This window comes from Corvus kubaryi, unplaced genomic scaffold, assembly GCF_017639235.1.
Source record: "Corvus kubaryi isolate FWS band 111438036 unplaced genomic scaffold, C.kubaryi_AGA036_p1.0 37396, whole genome shotgun sequence".
NCBI classification, from domain to species: domain Eukaryota; kingdom Metazoa; phylum Chordata; class Aves; order Passeriformes; family Corvidae; genus Corvus; species Corvus kubaryi.
Genome location: NW_024581135.1, coordinates 183,512 through 204,227, shown reverse-complemented (window position 1 = coordinate 204,227; position 20,716 = coordinate 183,512). Strand labels below are relative to the sequence as shown.

Sequence of the window (20,716 nt, the reverse complement as noted above, 5' to 3'; positions counted from 1 at the left end):
TTGATTCTGTGCATCTGTCTGAACAGATTTTTTTTTTTTTAAACTTAGCATTTTTAATAACTTGTTCTTTTCTGCTAGTTATATTTCAAATTTGCAAATAAAATATTATTTTTAGTGCACTTTGCGTCTGTACTAGGTCTCTGTATCAGATAAAGCCAACCACATTCAAATAGCAATATTGAATACTCTGTAAGTACTTACAAGGCAGTCCAGAAAGTAACAAATTGACTTGAAGAGGGATTATTTTAACAGTGAGTGGGTCTGCTTCTCCACCTGACACAGCAGAATGTGGCCAGCAGTGTGCCACCCAACTCCAGCATTTCATTATTTATTGCCAAGTTTACAATTTTTTACCCACTGCTATGATAGACAGAATATGATGAATCATTAGCAGTTGAAGATAAAAAACAAGGGGAGAGAGGAGGTCTCTCGTTAGGTTGGAAAAATAACAAACTATAGTGGTGTAGCTGAAGTACAGGAAGAGGTGCCTTTTTGATTCACCATGTTTTTTCTAAAGGTGTCAATAAATGGTCACAAAGCAGAGTTCAGCAGGTTCCCTACTCTGGAGGTAACTGTGAAGAGCTTCTGAGACAAAGTGTCAGTTCCTGGTGTTCCCAGCAGAGAGAGTTCTCCTGCCTGCCTTCATGGGGTGTCAGGATACTGGAGAGAAGGGCTCAGCGTTGGGTCTGTACTTCCACCCTAGTTATGAATTTCCTGAGGTGGAGAACTTCTAGTTCTTATCTGTCACCACCTGCAGCAGGAAACAACTAATCAGGATATTTCACTGCAAGGGTGGAGCTGGACTGGGACAAACCTGGCTGGGACTCGGATTTGCCCCAGTTTTCACTGTTTACTTATTTCTTCCTGAACAGAAAACTACTTGCTGCTCTCGCTGATCTACGGGAAGCCACTCAGCTGTGTCCCAGCAATCAGGAGATAAAACGTCTCCTGGCTCGGGTGGAAGAGGAATGCAAACAGTTCCAGAGAACACAGCAACAGAAGCATCACTCTCCACAGCTACTTGAGCAAGCCAACAACTCTGATAATGAGGAGGAGGGCATTGTACCAGGTGTGAATGATAATTTTAATCTTGAAGACAGGGACGATGAGCTGCCACACCCCAATGAATCTGTTTCCCCTCCACAAAGGCTGCAGTGTTCCTCAGCTGCTTCATTATTTAGCAGGACCCTTCAAGAAGACGTTCAGAAAGCTCAGTCTGTGTCCCCTCAAAGCAGAACAAGCAGTAAGTACCTGAGAGAGCCAGGCTTGATCATGCAGCCAACAAAGCAGGCACAGATTGTAAAAACTAATCAGCATTTGAGCTCCATCCAGCCTGGATCGAAACCAGGAAGCAGTCAATGTAGCACCAAGACACAATCGTCTTTGCAGCGTCTTCCCCACAGTCCCTTGCCCATCCGGCAATCTAGAAGTCAACATGCGGATGGGACAAGCACATCGTCATCTGGAAGCATTTCCACAGATCCCACTGCTGAACTGTACAATGAGAAGTTTGTGTCGGGCCAGCATTTGCATCCACAGCATCATGAGACTCTCTCTTCTCGTTCTTTTGCCAGTAAATCTAAACCTGCTGACACATCAACAGCCTCTGCTCCAATGCATTTCAGTGACTCAAGGCAGCAAAGCCCTGTACCCAGTGGTGGCTCTTCTCCATCCAGTAGTGTGATTCTTGCCAGCTCAACAAGCAGTTTCACTTCAGCCAGCAGTTTTTCAGGGAGTGTTAAGGGGCTGGGCCCAGATGTTCGACTCAAGGAGACTAACATCAGTCAAGCTCAGGGTACTGAGTACCGACCTCGCAATACCCCATTTATGGGAATCATGGACAAGACTGCAAGGTTTCAGCAGCAAAACACACAATCTAGTCGCACTTGGCACTCTCAGGCATCCGATGGATTATCCACATACATTGCTTCTGCAGGCATTCAGCCCTCAAACTTCGAGCAGTTCTCAGTTAAACACTACTCAACTAAAGCATCCTCTGCAAGTGCTGCCCTGGGAGACGGCAGCCAGAGCAGCATGCAAGTGAAAGAACGTGAGGAGCTCACATGCCAAATCCCTCCCCGCTGTACAGACAGTACATCATCCAGCCAAGGTTCTCATCTACATCCTGATGCTGTAGCCAAACTGCCATCCCACAGCACTCAGGATGGCCACCTCAGTCACGTCACCAAGGCAAAACCAAAGCGATCATTCATTGAATCAAATGTATAAATACTATTCTGTACATTGACAGGGTAGACCTGGGTCACAACATCACAGGGTCTGACTGCTCTACAAAACACTGACTGGCTGGGCCCCAGGGAGCAGTCTTTAATGGGATACAACCACTTCCAACTGTTCCTACCATCCCAGGGCAGTGACAGTAACTGGAATAACGTATTTGTGTAGAAAGACTCAGTTAGGGGTTGTCCTAGGAGCTTGAGCAGAGAAATCCTTTCCATTACCTTTTACCATTAAATAAGCATTTCCTTTCACATAGGGCTTCAGTCTTGGCTTTTGGTTCTGTTGCATCTCACACACAGTACTCGTGCCTCTCAAATGCTTATGTCTCACAGCAGTGCTGAGGGAGATAATCTGCTGCAGAATACCGAGATCTGTACATGCATGCTTTTTTTTTTTAAATCAAAGTATTTTATCACTTTTCTAGCGGGATCTAATTTGGGTTGCATGTTGTACATTTAGGAAGCATAAATAATTTGTGTATGAGTAAACTATAAGCAGCCACGCTTTGACATGTAAATATAACTATTTTTAGTAACTAGAAGAAATCAAATAAAGTGAGTGACATTTGCATGTGTATTGAGAGGCTTTGACCATATTGGTTATTGCACTGAAGAACACAATATTATGGCCTATTAACAATAATCGCACTTTATATAGGGTATCTAATCACCTTTGGGTGCTATCTTAAAGCAAAATGATTTATTGTTTATTTGTGAAAAGGTACAACAACTAAATGCTTAGTAAATGTTTTTATGGGAAACCCAAGAAAGGGATGGAGTGAACGTGAAGGTGTGAAGAAAGTGTATGTGCAGTTGCATGACAGGATGAAGTTGAGAAGGGCTTTTTTTGAGGAAATAAGGTTTTTTATTGGCAAGAACATTCTGAAAATGAACGGCTGCAGTGACATTCCTATGAGTGCAATTCAGTTGGAGTGCTCAGCTTTATACTCTTCCCATCATGCTTGATTACAGTGTTCTGTGTACATTGTAAACAGCTGTACCCAGCTCTACAAATCTTTTTGGAGTTTGCATCATTACACTTTAGCTTATTTATTGTTTACTGTTTCTTTGATATTTTGTACAAGTCCTATATTAGTCTTGTCCTGTAGTTCTATTTTTGCACAGCTACTGTACTCTTTCCATACAAAATAAAGATTATTAATATACCTGTGGGATGAGATGCAGTTCCTGACAGTTACAGGAGAAACACTCTCCCAGCTTTTCCAACTACATGTCCACTAATGGGGAACAGAGAAAGATACATTTTGGTTTGTTAGAGTAGAAAAAGAAATACAGATCCTATACTTCACTATTTCTTACCTTCTGAAAGACTGACTTGGCAAGGTGAAGACTCAAAAACTCATAAATGTAGTAAAAATTTTAAGAAAACTTTATTTGAAAAACTGAGTTTGAGTACTTCATTCTTTAACAGAAGTACCACAAAGTAGAACTACCAGGAACTTAAAAAAGTGTTCCTAGGAGTTTTGTGAAGGTTGAACCAGCCACAGATCAAAACAGAAACACAACTTTTTCTTTCCATTTGTTTCTGATACAATTAATTCCTTTAGCTGCATAAAATTTCAATTCATTTTAAGAAACAATTTCAAAATTCAGTGGTTTAACTACTTCTGCTGAGTCTCTAGCCAGCGACTAATGGCCATTTTTAGTGTCCTGTTTGGTGTGAGCATAAGAGAGTGGAGAGGAAGGTTCGTCATGGGACTAGATCGTCTATTGCTGATCCAGTTTTCCATTGCTTCCCTTTCATAGGAATAGCCATCTGCAAAGAAACCAACAACAAAAGCTCGTATTACAGAGGCTGTGGCACTGTGCAGATGTTAGCTTTTTAAATGTAAAAGGGAAGAAAGGAAATATGTCCGAACAGGAAAATTGAGATCTAGAGTAAGTACATTGTATGTGAAATCTTTACTGTGGGTATAAACAGTTCAGGCTAGTTTCATGTACCTATGGCTGCCTGCAAAGTACCAAAATATATTATGCACATGTTAAATAAGACTTTTTTTTCAGTTTGAATGATCCATAATGTGAAGTAAAAGCTCATTACCATCAATTGCCTAACACAGCTAAAGTTGCCTGCTGCTCTGCTGAACAGGGGGCTTGCCCACCTGGCTGAGCCAGTGCTGAGCTGCGCCTCTACAGAGCCCTCACAACCTGGCCAGGTTCAGGACTTTGGCTCTGAAGGGTTGGTAGCTGAACAAGCTGTTCCTCAAAGAACAGAAATCAGGCCCCAGCTAAGTGTCAGCTGGCACAGTCACCCAGGAGTATCTCTGGTGGAATATAAACCTGTGCCCTATGCCCCTCCTCTAATGCAGGGCTATACTCTGTCTCCTTACTCTTTATTGAATAAATCCATCACTCCAGCAGTTAGCAAATGTCTTTATATTTTGACCATTTTAATTCTCAGAAGTCTGCCCTAATACCTCAGACCTGGATGAAGTCAGTCACTATTTACAGAGCAACACAAATAATACACTGATCTTCTGATGCTTGTATGCTCCTCCTTCCCTGTCCCCGCCAAGAATAGAGCTACAAAACACTAGTTCTTCATAAAATGTTTTCACTACATAATATCTTACACTCCTGGCATATTACAGTTCTAAGGGTTTGGTGAATTTAAAGGAGTCTCATTCTGTACAAACTTTTAAGTAAGTGCCCTAGAGATAGTGTGCTATGCATAGTAACAAGCCTGGGGTTTTGGTGGGCGGGGTGGGGAAATTGGGTGGGTTGGTTGGTTGGTTGGTTTGCTTGCATTTTGTCCCACTGAATGCAAAATTTCATTTTGCACTTACTGAGCCAACACTGTAATTAGGCTTGTAATTATATTGACAAGGCACATAAAGGGAGGCACATTAAAAAAAGGAAAAAGTTGCTTGATACGGTATTTCTCTCTGTATCAGAGCTGTAATTAGCAAACTAAACATTTACCATAATTCTGGTTTGTTGCAACAGCTATTTAAAGTAGTTTATCTTTCTAAGCCTGATGATAAGATAGGTGTGGGAACACAAAAAGAGGCCTATCTTTACCCTCAAGTAATTAGTTTTAATCCATGTCATGTAAAGACATACCTGTGGCAATGACAGGATCGTTCATAAGCTCTCTTGTTATAGGACATAGGAACTCATCAGGAACAGGAACAGAAACCGAGATCATTGTCATCCTCAGTTCTTCAATTTTCTGGAGAACTTTACTGCGCTGGCCTAGAGACTCTGAAAAATTATTTGTACATGAAGTGAGCAGCACAGACAGGTAAGACAAAGAGGTCAGGTCTTGGAATAGTCAGCAGCTGTGTCACAGGAGACATTGCTCCATCTCACCACTCCCCTAAACCAAAAGCCTGCAGCCAGGCCCGGCCCCCACTCCAGTCAGCTCTGCCATAGGCTGTCTGTGCAACAGAACTTGGAGGAGTAATGAAAGCAACCAGTAAAACCAGTGCAAGTGCAGCAGAGCCATGGCAGAGCAGTGGTCTGACGCACAGTGCAAGTGCAACGCTGCCCTGCAGCCACACCCTGGCACGGGACACTGCAGATCTGGCCCTTGGGATGGGACAAAGCAGTACCAGTGGGAAGGTACGGCTGTGCACAAGTGCTGCCAGCACCTCCAAAGAGACTGGATTTCCCTTCAGCCCCTTCACTTCAGCGTTTGATACACCTGGCAATGTCCACCTCTGTTACACTACACCTGCTGTACAGTACTGCTGTCTAGGGCTTACAAAGGCACAACTGAAAGACACCTGAGCCTGTGTTTTTTAAAAGAACACTGATGTTCTCCAAACTGCAGAGACTGTACTTGTAGAGTTCTTTAGCAAGATCTTAGGTCACATTCTTAGAGCAAAGGAAACAGGTTATCAAGGGGAGAAAGGACATGCTCATTCAAGCATTTGTAGACTCCTAAAATTTAGTTGAATGGGAATTTGAGTAACACTGAAAATCTTGTTCATTTTAGGCAGACAGTATTTTCCTACTTTGTAAATGCTTGAGCTATGGCATATAGAGAGCAATTTTTCAAGTCAGATACATGAGGCCATAATTTCTATACCTTTGTTGATTTCTTTCCCCAGAGAACTCTCTTTGTAGCATGTCATTGGTCACACTACAGTCAATTCCCACAGAACTTTCTAGTCAGCATTATCTGATTAGCCTCAGCTGGCAATTGCTGCAACGAAGTTTTAGGCTATTTCAATGCTAAGGAAATGTTTGCATAAACTGAGGAAGCCAAGTGTCTTTCATGGATAACAATTCCTGACAAATTCCCAGCATCTCTGTTATTTCTAGACTTCAACAAAGCCAGCTGGTACACAGAGATAACATGATCCAGTATAGACCAATTCCACACACACACAAAACAAAAAAGGGAGCAGTCTTTCTACAATGAATATCCAACTGTACTTTTTAAAAGGTTTCTTACTTCATTCAGCCTTTTCTTATACTTGTCCTCACTTTGACAAACGTATTAGCACCTAATTTACACCTAAATCTGGCCATCAAAATTAATAGAGAACTTGTATTTTGAAAGCTTCAGTGCAGTTCACTATCCCTAAATTTCTTATTTCATAATAACCACTGCGGAATCATTACTAATATGGTGCTTCCTTGTGATTTCTTCTAAAATGTAATCAGTTTTGCAATAAAACAACAGGACAATGTATGAACTTGATGTATTAGAAAGCTTTTCTTGATCCTTACCAAAAGTCATCATCAAATGCACACTTCAGAATTTAACTGTTCAAGGCTGGTGAACACACGCTATTCTAAATGTGGCACTTTGCAGGCTGACAGGAAAAACTATAGACCACCCGATTTACCAAAGTGAGAAACATGAATTGTAGAGAAAAACTGAAATTCCTTTTCCACAGCTTAATAATACAAGATCAAGAAAGGAAAATAGAAACAAAATCAGGTAAGACTATTCAACAGCATCATTAGTAGAAGTGCACTGTATGTCTCCAGGGATGAGAGAAAACACACACACACACACACACACCCACACACACACACCACAAAAAAAGGAATACTGCGGACAATGTAACACTAGGGGATTTTTAACAGCCCTGGAAATGAAATTAAAAAGGCATTTCAGGGGGAAAAAAACCCCATGTATGGAATTCCTAACCTGCTTTCATTCCAACGTTTCAAAGTGCTCTAGAGATTAAAAACTAGTTGGATTTCAGTACTCTTACCAATTTTTAATTCATTAGCAAGACTTTCCTTAGTAAGATTCAGTAGTTCCTTGCCGTCAATATTATTCATTTTGAAAAGGCCAACAAAGTCTGCTAAATCCTGTGCAGAGAGCCAGGCTGAAACATCATCCTCTGACCAGTCCTCAACAGCCACCTTTGATTCATTTTCTATAGTATCTCCTTTGGAAATGGAAAAGAGTTAAAAAACAAAACAAACAAAAAACCAAATTAAAACCAAACAAGCAACACCCGCCCCCCCCCAAAAAAACCACCTCACCACAACCGCCAAAAAACAACCAATAATGAAATTCTCAGTTCAAAGAAACAATGTCATTAATGGACCCTATTTTTAAGTGTTCTCAGTGCTATACATTCTTCATCTAATGAAAGAAATGTTAGACATTATTTTGGGAGGGAGGGCATTAATTTGGGTTTGCCTTTTACCTTCAAATTTTCAAAGTTTAGAGGAATTTAATCTCTTAGATGCCTATATTTCTGTCAAATTTGAATTGAACAACCAACCAGAGAAGTGTTAACAGACACCGGAATCAACTCGTACCTCCTTAGAAGGCACACTGAAGTCCGAACCTCCTGTTGTGCTGTGAACAAAGACATGTTCCTTTGTTCCACAAATTTTAGGTGCTTATGCAATTTCTACCATTAGTTATCCTATACTAATGGTACTAACGTCATTTGTACAATTAGTTTTTCACCTGTAACAACTGGTAAGGTGCATTTCTAATTGACAATTACGCTTGCAATTAGCGGATTTTCAACTCGTCACAAATTATAGGTGTTGAAGAAGTCTTTCAGCACTCTGACAATAATATTCATCTCTTAAATACTGTCCAGAGCAATTGCAAATATCAGAAAAACAGATACAGCAAATTAATAAAATTAAGATACATCTAGGATATTTTTCTTTACAAAATAACAAAAAGAGAATACCTCTTTTGGGCATTGATCAGGTCAATTAGAAGATAAAAAACATGCACACAATCCTGAGGTTACACATCAAGTGCAGATCAGAATGTGGGATTTTTGCATCTTCAAACGGTATTTTGAATTTAAACAACAGACTACAAATACTTCACACACTGACCTGCGCAGGGTTGCATAAAGTCAAGCTGCCATATGTGCACAGTTTTATCCATTGAACCTGTGGCAAGTAAGGGACTATGTGGTGCAAAAGCACAAGTTGTAACATATCTACAAATAAAAAAACAGTGTGAAAATTTGAGAAAAGGATTTAATTTATTTTATTTATGAAACAGAATAATTATGCTGATTTCTTACCTGGTATGCTGAGACAAAGTATGAAGGGTATTGCCAGTACTCTGTAAAAGAGATTTTTGTGATTCTAAATCTTAAAGAATAAAAAAAAGTTTCTTCACTTCTATGCTTCCTTTCAAAATAAGGAATATTGCTTCTTGAAAGGTGACAGAAGTTACCTTCAGAAAAGTTACACAACCCTGACAAAGCTGATCAGCACCAGAGTCAGAAATGCAACCTGAATTTCCTGCTTGAACCCTCTGTTCAATTCCCTGGAGCACTGCTACCCTGCACAATCAGCCAGCATGGAACATGAAGGGAGAGCAGTGCCAAAAACACTAACTGAATTAAATCCATATTGGCTGGTTGGTTGTGTAGATAAAGACATTTCTTCCACGAATCTTGTATTAGAGATGACCAAAAGGGTCAATGTGAGGGTCAACCCACAATCATTCAACTGGACCAATAATTAACTACACCTATTCGGCCTATTCTCCTATTTGACTACTAAATACCACTAAAAAACCAAGTTCCTGAATTTTGGCAGTTTCAACTTACTATTGAAAGATCTTCTCTCCAATGAAAAATACCATTTTTTTTGACAGGTACAGACAGGTTGGAAGAATGATGAGCAAAGTTATTCTGAATCACTAATTGATCAATCAGTACTCCAGTATTTTCAACTGTCCAACATGATCGAAATGCCCTAATACTGGTTGAAATCTCTCTCCCTCGCACAAAGGTTTATTGTCACCACTTTTCCCCAGACAATCACAGGATGGTTGAGGACCTCTGGAGATCATCTAGCCCAACCCCCCTGCTAAAGCACCTAGAGCAGGTGTCCAGGCAGGTTTTGAGTATCTCCAAAGGAGAATCTTACAACTAGAAAAGTTATTGTCCCATTTGATAAAAACCTAAGGCCACAAAAGCTGATGAACAGTATTAAGAAATACTTAGGCTGTGGTTTCCTTCATCTTTCAATGTTCTGAGGCTCCAAAACTCTAGAGGACTTCTACCTGTCTAAACTTCAAATTACTAAAATAACTGGGCCAAAAACTGTGCAGGTATCATATTAGTGATTTTGGTAAAAAACTTTAATGCAAATTTAAAAATTGTATCAATACAATAGGTATGTGCAGAGCAAGCTGAAGAAGCTTAAAACTTGTTCATCCTTCATTTTCAGCAAAATTATTACTTTTAATACTATAACGTACTAAAGATATATACCACTTAGAGGTGACTCACAAAGGATGTAACAACATTATTACAGAAAATGCTTCAACAATATGTTTTAAAGACATTGTATTACTATAAAAAATTTCTTGAATTCTTTATTATGCTTCTATTTTATGTGCACTTTACATATAACTACAGAATTTCTATGATCACCATTCCTGATTTTATGGTACAGTCCTTCTTGCTTTGGAAGCTAAGCTAAAGTTAGGATAACAAAAAAATCCTTCCGCTTCAATATGAAACTCGTAATACTTTTAAGTATGGAATTAATTGAGTAATACCCTACTGCAGAGAAATCAACTGACAAATCCTCACCATGTAAATAAAAAGTGAGAAAGACTGATCAGCTCTCAGGAGATATTTTTCCTTAGACTCCTTCCCCTCCAACCCCCAAATGCACGTAAATATTCTGGCTTAATATCATTTGTATTCTTTAATATTTTTTCATTTATAAGATCCTGCAGAAGCAGCGCTGATATTTAAAGACAATAACCCAAGATATGGTCTTGTATTATGCTATACTTACAGTTTCATAGATTATGACACACTTGTCCACAGACCTTAAAAAAACCACATTGACATTAAAATGATGCAGAGAGGGAAAAGGAAACTGTTTCATTAAGCTCTTCCACAACCCGAGATTTCAAACTCAATCACCTACTAGATACAGACTGATTGTAAAGACACTTCAACAGCTCTAGAGGTCACAGAACTATTCCTTAATTACTGGTATTAAATATTTAGAAATCTTTTGCAATTTCTGTTTTAAAATACTGAAGTGTGAACCTGGACAGACAGACATTTCAACAAGGTGTTGCTTACCCTGAGACTATCATCTGTCCATCACAGGAAAATGCACAAGCCAGAACTGGGGCAGTGTGTCCATTCAGTGTGCATTTATATTTTAACTCAACACCTAAAAATACAAAAAGTAAATCGTTACATATGGCCATATTTGACAAGGTATAACACGAGCTGCTTTAAGAAGCCCAAAGCTCCACCAAGATGTGACTCTGTGACATACTGTTTACAAAAAAGGGGATAAAAAGACCGTGGAGACAACTTCCCTTTTAATATCTCCAACTGTCTCACTTTGTAGTCCTAGCACGTCTCACAAGATTTTAGATAATTAAATGTGTATCTGTACATACAGTATTAATCCTTACATACTTTTATATAAAAAAGGTTACAGGAAGTACCCACTGAAGATATTTTTGGCAATTTACCTAGTCTCTACATTGCAGTTTTTGCAGGAGCCAACACTGGTTTCTCCAGCTCTTATTCAAGGCCCAGGATATATTGAAATATGAAAGCAAATCTCTCCCTGGCCAGGCAGATTAAGAGGTTTCAACCTATCAACCTGTTGAAAGGCCACAGTATAATTTTTTTTTAATCTTTGCTTTCACTACTTGTTGATAAATAGGACGCTAAATAAAATCTACATGGCACAGCATCACAAGTGCTGAATGCCTTAGCTGTTCTCCAGCTAATAATTAAAAGAAAACTTTCAACTTGTGGTTAGTTTGACTGTGAATCCAGCAGTATAAATTTGATTTTCAATTTAAATTGTCACTGAAGACCTAAGACATTGGTATATTCAAAAAACATTTCTATACAAACCTAAGAAATCTGCAAACAAAATAAGCCAGAGTTTGATCTGATTATCTTGTCCACAAGAAGCCATCTGGAAGTATTTGAATCCATTTTCACTATCTGATAAAATTAAAATACATAAATGGGAGTCAGAAACACTGAAAATAACAGCAGGTCAGTAAACCATATCAGCATAAAAATCATTGCAGAAGTTCTAAAACCGTTTGGACTTAAGAAATAGGTATCATTATACTCTTTCCTGAGTAAGTAGATAAAGACCAGAGCTGTGCTCATATTTTAAGTTTTCTTGATGGTAAATGCTTCATTCCTCTGACTACACCGCTAGAGTCTTTTAACCTAAATTATATGGTTATATCCATTTTTTCTACAGTTCAGTACTTCTCAAAATTAACCACATATGCATGTACAAAATTTGAGAGTATCTGACAGGGAATTTTCATACTTTTACATGTTCAACTTTTCATTTTTATAAATTGACATTTCATGACTGCAGTCCAGCCAAACACTCAGTAAATACTGCATTAAATATTAAATACAACAATAATAGTTCAATAGCTTTCCCCTCTTGATTCAGTGGCTATGAACATTTCTGAATTATCATGTTCCATGAGTGGACTGTTAGATGTGTAAGAAAGCGGTTGGATGATTGCAACCTGAAGGTAGTGGTCAATGGCTCAGAGTGCCAATGGAGCAGTGGCTCCCTCAGGGCTCTATACTGGGACCAGTGCTATTTAGTATCTTCATTAATGACACAGAAGGGAGCAAGTGCACCCTCAGCAAATGTGCAGGTGACACACCAGAAGGACAAGGACCTGGGAGAACCCCAGAGGGGCCTGGACAAGCTCAAGCGCTGGCCCATGGGAACCTCAAGTGCTGGTGCAGCACGTGGATTGGGGCAACCCTCAGTAACAATCCAGGCTGGGGGACGAACAGGTGGAGAGCAGCCCTGCCAAAAAGGACTTGGGGGGTGTTAGTGAGTGAGAGGCTGTGAACACTGCACCCCTTGCCAGGTTCAATTCCAGCTTCACCTTGGCCTTCCTCACCCCCTCCCTACACAATCATAATTCATGTCTATACTTTTACCAGGTGACATGTCCTTGTTCCCACTTCCCGTGCATTTGCTTCTTGCCTTTTAGCATGACCAGCAGTTCCTGACTCAGCCATGCCAATCTCTTGCCTTCCTTGCCCAGTTTCTTGCTCCTGGGGATCACTGACTCTTGCGCTCAGTAGAAGACATCCCTAAAGATCTCCCTTGTCCCCGAGGGCAGACTCCCAGGGGATCCCACTGACAACTTCCCTCAAGAGCTGGAAGTCTGCCTTCCTAAGTTTCAGGAGCCTGACTTTATTCCTTACCTGACCTATATTCCTTAAGATGGCAAACTCTTCCAAGCTCCACCACAACTGCTCTAGATCTCATGAGCTCCTAGGCAACTGTGACTGAATCCACTTCAAAGGCAGAAGAACCACCTGTTACAGCCTGAAGCGCAAAGAACCTATCAGACACTCTGGATCAAAACTTGCTCTGAATTAAGCAGGTAAAGAGAGTCTCAATTTAAAACTATCTCTAATTTTACTGGATAAGCACTACTTGTATGCATTTCATGATGTGTTAAATCTGCCAAAAATCCCAGAAGGTTCAACCATTGATGATTAAACAGAAACACACGAAAGGAAATACGCTGACATATATGGATTAAAAAAAAAAATCAAGAATGATCATAAATCAGCTGAAACAAATCTCCAGTGTAGGAAATACCTGCTTCATTGCCTGTTTCACTTTATCTTGGCAGAAGGCTGAAGGGTTGGTAATGTAATTTTTAAACCAAGAGAATAATCTCAATATGAAATGGAGTGGTGGAAATTACACTCTGATCTGTTTCAGCTGCAACATGCATTTTTGCCCTCAGATGCAACTCTTGGTTCACGATGGAGTTATTTGTGTAGTATTTTCACCAAGAAAGGTCCTACACCTTTCAGTGGACACACATTTGTTTGATTTGGTACTGTCAATCACTAATTCTCTGTTCTGAAGTGTATGCTCACATCCTAATTCCTCAGCTTCCTCCTGCTTCTGTCCTGCTTTCTTCCCAACTGCTTCTCCTGTTTTCTTCCTACTCTGCACCACCTCCTTAGACAATGTGGTACACAGACAGCAGTACTTACTGCTGGGTTCAGCACTTGAAGATCCAAGTGGCTGCTCAGCTATAACTTTTGGGGCCTTTGAAAGGGCAGCTTGTGTATTCTGAAAACAAGAGCCTAAATATCTTGATGAAGATCACTCTGTCTCAACAGTAGATCTGGAAAGCATGAAAGTATACACACAAGGTTGTTAAGTTGCTGCATTACTTCCTAAAGCTGATAATGAGGCTTCTGCCCAATTTCCTAACCTTCATTAGAAACAAATGACTGTGTGGTCAAATGCTAAAACAGCTCTAAGATTTCTGAACATCTTCGTGGAATGTAGGAGATTCTGGGCTCATTACTCTCCCAAATTCCTCTAAGTGAGAAAGTCAGGTGCAGGAAAACAGTGTAGCTATTAATATTCCACAGCTCAAGCATTTAGCTGATTAGGTTTACAGCTCTCTGCATTGTTTTAATACAGCCCTGTTCCTTGGGAACCAAAGTGTGAAAGAGTCAAGGGTGAATGGTAATCTAGCACTGCATCTTCTAAAATCCTTGTCTGCCACGGGGTAATTAGCTACTCAAAGTTATCATCTTGTTTGTTGACCTAGTACATTCCTTGCCACCAACCTGACCACAACCTTTACTTAAGAATATTCAGAATATTCTAAAACATCAGCTCTTCACAAGGTCATTTGTATCTTGAGCACCAATGGCAAAAAGAATATGAAAACAAGAGCTAGGGAGAAATCAAGTATCTCTTTTTTTATATGTTCCTCCCCTGAAGAGTTGAGTAACTAACCAGATACTGGATGTGAAGAAATATCACAGCAGGTAACACCAAGATCATGTGCTTTTTCATTATACAGGCATCTCATTTTATCATCCCAAATGGTTAAATCACCACTTGTTGATCCAGTGACAAAGAAATTTCCATTGGGAGAAAACGCACAAGCCACCAAAGAACCACCTTTAACATTCCCAGATCTGAAAAGCAAGAGTACACAGGATTTGAATTTAGAGTAGGTAAAGTTCTACAGAAGTGACGTCTCAAATGCAGTCTGATGCAATAAGCCAAACTCAGTGCTAAGTTTTGCACTTTGGAACTAGCTAAGAGAGGAAAGAGAAACTCAAACCAACTATGAAAAGAGAGCAAAATAAGCTCTGCAGCAGGGACCAGACCTGCTCTTTGACTGCAGGAGGAAAAACATGAGATGGCAGCCCAAGGCAATAATTTTAACTGAATGATAAAATAATTTTCGAACTAAAGACAATTTGCATGGATTTAACATTTATAAGGCACAATGCACTGTTAAAATTTTATGGCAGGATACAGTTTAAAAGTCAAGGATAAATACACAACTACCATTAACACAGATTTACATGTACACAAACAAGGGGAAAAAAGACTGACAATTCTTCTCTTCTGTTTTCAGAGACAAAAGAGAACACGTACTAACCCATATGATAAGCTGTAGCTGAGTAGAATACTTTGTGATTTATGATGTGGGGTTAATTTTGAATAACTTGTAAACAAGAAAAAGCAATGCGGAAGAGAAATTCTGTATCTTAACTATGCCAGCCAAAGTACTTTGTAAAACTGATCTTTAAAGAAAATTTCTAGCAGATATGGAAGTGTGGCCAACCCTCAGGAAAGAAGTGGGGTCAGCCTGACATCCTTTACATTATCTGATAACCTAAAGTTAATCAAGAGAGTCTCACTCCTTTTAATGGACACCAGATCCAGCCAAGCATGCATAGCTGAGTCTTTAAGTGCAGGGAGAAAATCACAGCTATAAGAAACAGTCACATGGCAAAAAATGTCAGTCCTATTTATGCTGTCATCGTTTTTTGTAGAACAGCTGCTAATTCTCTTTTACTCATAGAAATTTTATTTACTGCCAGGGGTGTCAAACTTAATGTCACAGAAGACAAGTCAATAAATTTTCCTCAGTGTCACACTGATCAGACTGAGGACCTTCTAAAAAGTATGGTCTCTCTTAATTCTATCACTTAGAATACTATCAAATCCACTACAGTGCTTCCGATTTTTAAATGTACAATCCTTTTTCTTTAGTGCAGCTTTTAAAACTTGCCTTCTTTCACACAAAAAGCTGCAGATTCTGCTCTGGAAACAACAGTAAAATAAATAGCATTGTACATGTTCAGAGCATGGCCAAACACCAGCTTTGCAACTTAACTACTGAAAAGGAGATAGAGAACACTAAGAAATATACACAACTTGCTTTCATGTTGTTCACATCCATCATTGAAATTATTTAAATAGCCATCTTACTTCACTATCTGAACAGTCAATTACAACAGCTGAGCAGATAAGGAGCAAATATTATATATTTTATTATAAATACCATCCATATATTTAGTAAAGTGAGAAAACAGCGTGGTACAATGTTTTCTTCAGCACCAACACAATCAACTGTTTCAAAAGAAACAGAGGACCACACACTGACATTAGACAGTTAACTAACTTCCTCTGACATAATTTTTAAGTACCTTGATGATTTCTATGTGATATTGATCTCAACTTTTAAAAACAGGACATGTGCATTTTTCTGTCTGCAATTACAAATGACAATAAAAAAATTCATCAGCTGAAAATACATACACACATACATATCCCAAAATAGATAAAAAGTTAAGCTGACTACTACTGGCCTGTTAACACTCTGAAATGAACTTTTAATAGTTGAAGGGGACAGGATGGGAATGTTCAAGTTTTTTCTTATGTCTCTACAATGAAAACACCAAAGCAGAATAATTTCCGCTTGTAACAACAGTATACCTTCTACATAGTCATTATACATTCACCATTCAACTAGAAGAAAATCAGGACGTAGGTCTAAAACATGCATCACTGCATGAATTAATGGCATACAGTTGTAAGAAATAATGTTTTCATATTTCTGGGTTTTTCCCTTCAGCAACAAGCATTCTGAATAAAACAAATATAACCTCTTCACTAGCAATATCTCAAAACAGATAAACCCTCAGACTTCAGAATACTAATGACTGAGTTGTCCTATTTTTCTTAAAGGAGGAAAAAAGAGGTTATCAGTATCTCTTTACTGTCTGAAAACAAAACCACCATTTCAGTGCTTTTTTCTGTATTACAAAAAACATGGTGGCAAAAATCTGTAAGATTCTGTTCATGGACAAATTTCCAGATTTCAAGTAACTACAATCAATCATTTTTAAACCTGTACAGTTCTGACATAAATCACTACTGTGGAAGGCAAAAGGCAAAGAGGCCACATAAGGAGGGACATGCTTGACAGGGGACTACCAACATCAAACAACTTTGTCTTTCAGAAATAGCTGCTCCCTCAATCCTGAGCACAACATCAGTTCCTCAAATTCTCAACTACTTTTCTAACTTTACAGAGTAATTTAGTTGTGTAATAGAGCCCTAAAACCTAAATAATGTCTTGCTCAAGTACAGATTACAACAACTGGCCTGAAGAATTCACTGAAAGACAGATATGCGGAGGAGGACTTTGAAGATAGCTCTAAGGTTCATGCCTTTAACTGTTCAACACCAATAAATATGCTCATCTGCTTTGTTTCAAATGTTTCTTGGAAACCTATGTGAAATGTTGACTGTCATGCTTAAGTTATTTAGTTAGCTCCAATTCTTTCTGTTGCTTTATGTCTTAAACTATATAGTTTCAGGACACGTCCACAGTTTCCAAACTGACTGCTGGATTATTATCAAGCTTCCAGGACCTTCCTAGGCTCCAAACTCCCAGTAATAAAACATTTAATTTATACTACTATGTATAATGCAATATAAAGCACACAGTACAGTCAGGCTCCACTAACTATATTATGTATCACAACCTGCTGACTCACCGTTTAGAAACCAGATGCATGCAGTATGCAATGCATCCTCATCTCATGTTAAATCAGTGAAATGAACTTTTAAAAAACCAGGATTTAGATGCAAAATAACTTTGTAAAAATTAAAGCTTCTTGAGTTCGCGTTGTTTAACTTAAAAAACCAAAAAGCTACTCAGCACTTCTCCCTCTCCTACTGATAAATCTCTTGGTCATCTAAAACCTATCCCGTTTCTTTGCGATATCCATCAGCGGTGTAAGTCCGCATATCTTGTATACAGTACAGCATACTACCTGAACTATAATCACTTCAAAACAGAGTATTTGTCAAAAACTTTTTGGCACTCACCGGTAGAGTTTCAACGACTGCACGTTCCAAAGAACCACGCTGCCGTCCGCCGCCCCTGACAGCAGGTAGGTGGCCTGCGGAGAGAAGCGGCAGACCCTGACGGGGCTGGCCCCGGGCTGCTGCAGCACCGCCAGCCTGCGGCCGTCGCGCGCGTCCCACAGCGCCGTGGTGCCGTCGGTGGAGCACGAGGCCAGCGCGCGGCCCGACGGCGAGAAGCAGCAGCAGTGCACAGCGTACGCGTGGCCCTTCAAAGGCGAGTACGGAAGCTCAGTGAAGTTGCTCAAAGAATAAACACGAATTGTTTTGTCCAGGGAACAAGTAGCCAAGCACGATGATGAGAAGGCGCAGTAGTTGACATCATCACTATGATCGGCTAAAGTGCGAATTAATGTCGCCATTTAAAAAAATAAAAATCTGAAAAAGAGTTTAACAGCTAGACTTAATTTCCTATTTCATAAATGCAACATATTGCAAAATTCTGAAGGAAAAAAAAGAAAGAAAAACTCATTTGCAAAGGTATATTTTTCACCTAGCATTAAGCACAGAATTGCGAAATCACAGACTAGTTTGCGTTGGAAAGGATGTTAAAGTTCATCCAGTCTCACCCTCTGCCATGGGCAGGGACACCTTCCACTATCCCAGGTTGCTCCAAGCCCCGTCCAACCTGGCCTTGGACACTTCCAGGATGGGGCAGCCACAGCTGCTCTGGGCAACCTGTGCCAGGGCCTCACCACCCGCACAGACAAGAACTTCTTCCGAATCTCTAATCTAAACCTACTCTTGGTTTAAATCCATTCCCGTTTTTATCACTGCATGCCCTTGTAAAAAGTCTCTCTCCAGCCTTCTTGTAGCGTGGCTAGAGCACTTTCCAGTGAAGACCGAGACAAAAAAAAGTCATTAAGTACCTCAGCCTTCTCCATGTCTTGGATAACCAGGTCTACTGCTTCCTTTCAGAGAGGGCCCACATTTTTCCTAATCTTCCTTTTATCACCAACATAACTATGGAAGGTTTTCTTATTGCCCCTGACATCCTGTCTGGATTTAATTCCATCAGGACTTTAGCTTTCCCAACCTAATCCCTGACTGCTCAAACAATCTCTCTGTATTCCTCCCAGGCTATCTGTCCTTGCTTGCATCCTCTTCTGTTTTGTTTGAATTTGTCCAAGAGCTTCCTTGTGCTTATTTTCACAGATAGCAACAGTAGTGATGGCAAAACATCAGAGCAATACCATTTACTTGTGTTGCCAATCCAAGGTTTGACCAGACTGACTAAAACATTTAAGTCAAAATGTGAACATTAATTAGGTGATCAGAATCAGAACCTCTCCAGAAATTGCATTTGTTATTACACAGAACAACAAAAGACAATATGAATTTCACATGCATTTTCCCAGGACTTAAAACTACTGGAACCAGTTTAAATTACATCAGACAAGTGATTTATACTGTTGAGGTCCAGCAAATCCCCAAAGAAGTACATTCCAACCAGTTACTCCCCATGCTGCAGATCACAGACAAGTTTCCTGAGAATAAGGAAGCACCGAGCCAAAATGAAGTGCCTACAACTCTTAAAAGCTGTTTATAATGAAAAAAAACTGTAATACTATTTATATTTAGTTAACTTAAATAACAGTCTGCTATTAGGTAAGTGCTTCATTCTGAATAATAATTTCAATGCTGAGGCATCTGTGAACAAAATCACATATACTCACACTTTTTTTAACATATAAACATGCACACACACGTTTGTATGGATGTGGACATGCAAGTATGTATAAATGTATGCACACGTGCATGTATGTAAGCATACATACAGACACAAAGGTGCATAGGTAAGGGCAAAATACTTGTTCTCTTCAGACAAGTGTATGGCACACCGATTCAGTTAAAGACCAGATCACTGAATACTATCTGTTTTAGTCTCAGGGTGCTCTGAAGTAGTAGTAGTTTTACTACTACTCTCTTTAAAACCATTAAGCAGATGAAGTAATATCAGTAACACGTCTTAGCTGTAGAAAGAAAATAAACACATTTTCTTCAACTGTGAGAAACTGAAGAGTCAGACAAAGCTTGACATCTGGAAAGATGAGCTGAAAAAGGCACCTTGATCTCACTGTCAGGAGACTTTCAGGAGCTCCCTGCAGGAAAGCAAACCTAAGAACAAGACGTTTCCGTATCAATAAACCGACTGAGGGAGCGAGGAGCAGCGGGAGCATTCATCACCAGAGAGATGTTCACCACCACAGCATCACCTCCTCTGGCAATTACGTATTTTTTTCATAATCCATAAACCAGCAGCACCTGCCCACAGAAAGAGCTACAGCAATTCTCGACGCGGCTGGCAGTCCCTTCCCTATCGCTCTTTCCGCCAGCCTAGCTCCACCCAACCCATCGCGCTGGCGGCGCGGCCGGGACACGCTCGGGAGGTCGGCGGAGTCACCTCGAGCTCCAGTGGCAGGTGGCGGGTGAACAACACTCTGTCCCGGCTGCGCAGGGGCCCCGCGGCCACCAGGCGCGGCCACCCGTCCGGCCGCGCCCGCACCTTCCGCGCTCCAACCGCGGCGCTTCCGGCCTCGGTCACCTCCGCACGACCCAGGGAGCTGCGCACGCGCGGTACCCCCCCGGCCTCCCGGCATGGTACAGCCCAGGCCGACCCACCCCGCTCCGGGCCGCGCCACTGCGCGCCGGCCGCGGGGGAGCCGGCGCTGTCTTACCCGCTATCACCGCCGCCAGTGGTCCCGGCCCTGAGGCACCCCGGCCGCGGATCGTGCGACTTTCAGCCCTCCGCGCCCTCAGCTCCGGCCCGCAGCCGCACAACATCCGCCGGCGCTATG

General features: G+C 40.5%; 2 protein-coding genes across 12 annotated transcripts in view; one reads left to right on the top strand and one right to left on the bottom strand.

The window, feature by feature from the left end:
• TANC1 (tetratricopeptide repeat, ankyrin repeat and coiled-coil containing 1) overlaps positions 1-7,250 on the top strand; it is a 68,958-nt gene extending 61,708 nt beyond the window's left edge. For 8 of the 9 annotated variants that reach the window (XM_042041308.1, XM_042041305.1, XM_042041303.1 and 5 more), the window contains one exon: positions 873-3,406. In XM_042041308.1, coding sequence (XP_041897242.1) covers positions 873-2,229 — 1,357 coding nt within the window. In that variant the 3' untranslated portion in view covers positions 2,230-3,406. Of the gene's footprint in view, positions 1-872; positions 3,407-4,007; positions 4,140-5,366 lie in introns of those variants that run through there. The other variant, XR_006018225.1, reaches the window with a different exon arrangement.
• WDSUB1 (WD repeat, sterile alpha motif and U-box domain containing 1) lies at positions 3,608-20,675 on the bottom strand. 3 transcript variants are annotated; one of them, XM_042041312.1, is made up of 11 exons: positions 20,597-20,675; positions 17,883-18,296; positions 14,481-14,665; positions 11,564-11,656; positions 10,766-10,859; positions 10,470-10,503; positions 8,732-8,772; positions 8,538-8,644; positions 7,436-7,615; positions 5,325-5,465; positions 3,608-4,017 (listed from the first exon to the last, which is right to left on the bottom strand). In XM_042041312.1, the coding sequence occupies exons 2-11, from the start codon at positions 18,278-18,280 to the stop codon at positions 3,863-3,865; spliced, it is 1,428 nt and encodes a 475-aa protein (XP_041897246.1). In that variant the 5' UTR covers positions 18,281-18,296; positions 20,597-20,675; the 3' UTR covers positions 3,608-3,862. The 3 variants fall into 3 exon arrangements, with proteins under 3 accessions (XP_041897246.1, XP_041897243.1, XP_041897244.1); XM_042041309.1 differs by lacking the exon at positions 20,597-20,675 and adding an exon at positions 19,986-20,457; XM_042041310.1 differs by lacking the exon at positions 20,597-20,675 and adding an exon at positions 20,323-20,457.
• Positions 20,676-20,716: the final 41 nt, after the last annotated feature.

Excerpts from the sequence above, each read along its gene's own strand:
- WDSUB1 (XM_042041312.1), bottom strand. The coding sequence starts at position 18,280 with ATGGCGACATTAATTCGCACTTTAGCCGATCATAGTGATGATGTCAAC. Across the intron at positions 8,773-10,469 it reads GTGTCATAATCTATGAAACT|AGTACTGGCAATACCCTTCA; the intron begins GTAAGTATAGCA and ends TCTCTTTTACAG. Across the intron at positions 7,616-8,537 it reads CTTTATGCAACCCTGCGCAG|GAGATACTATAGAAAATGAA; the intron begins GTCAGTGTGTGA and ends CCATTTCCAAAG.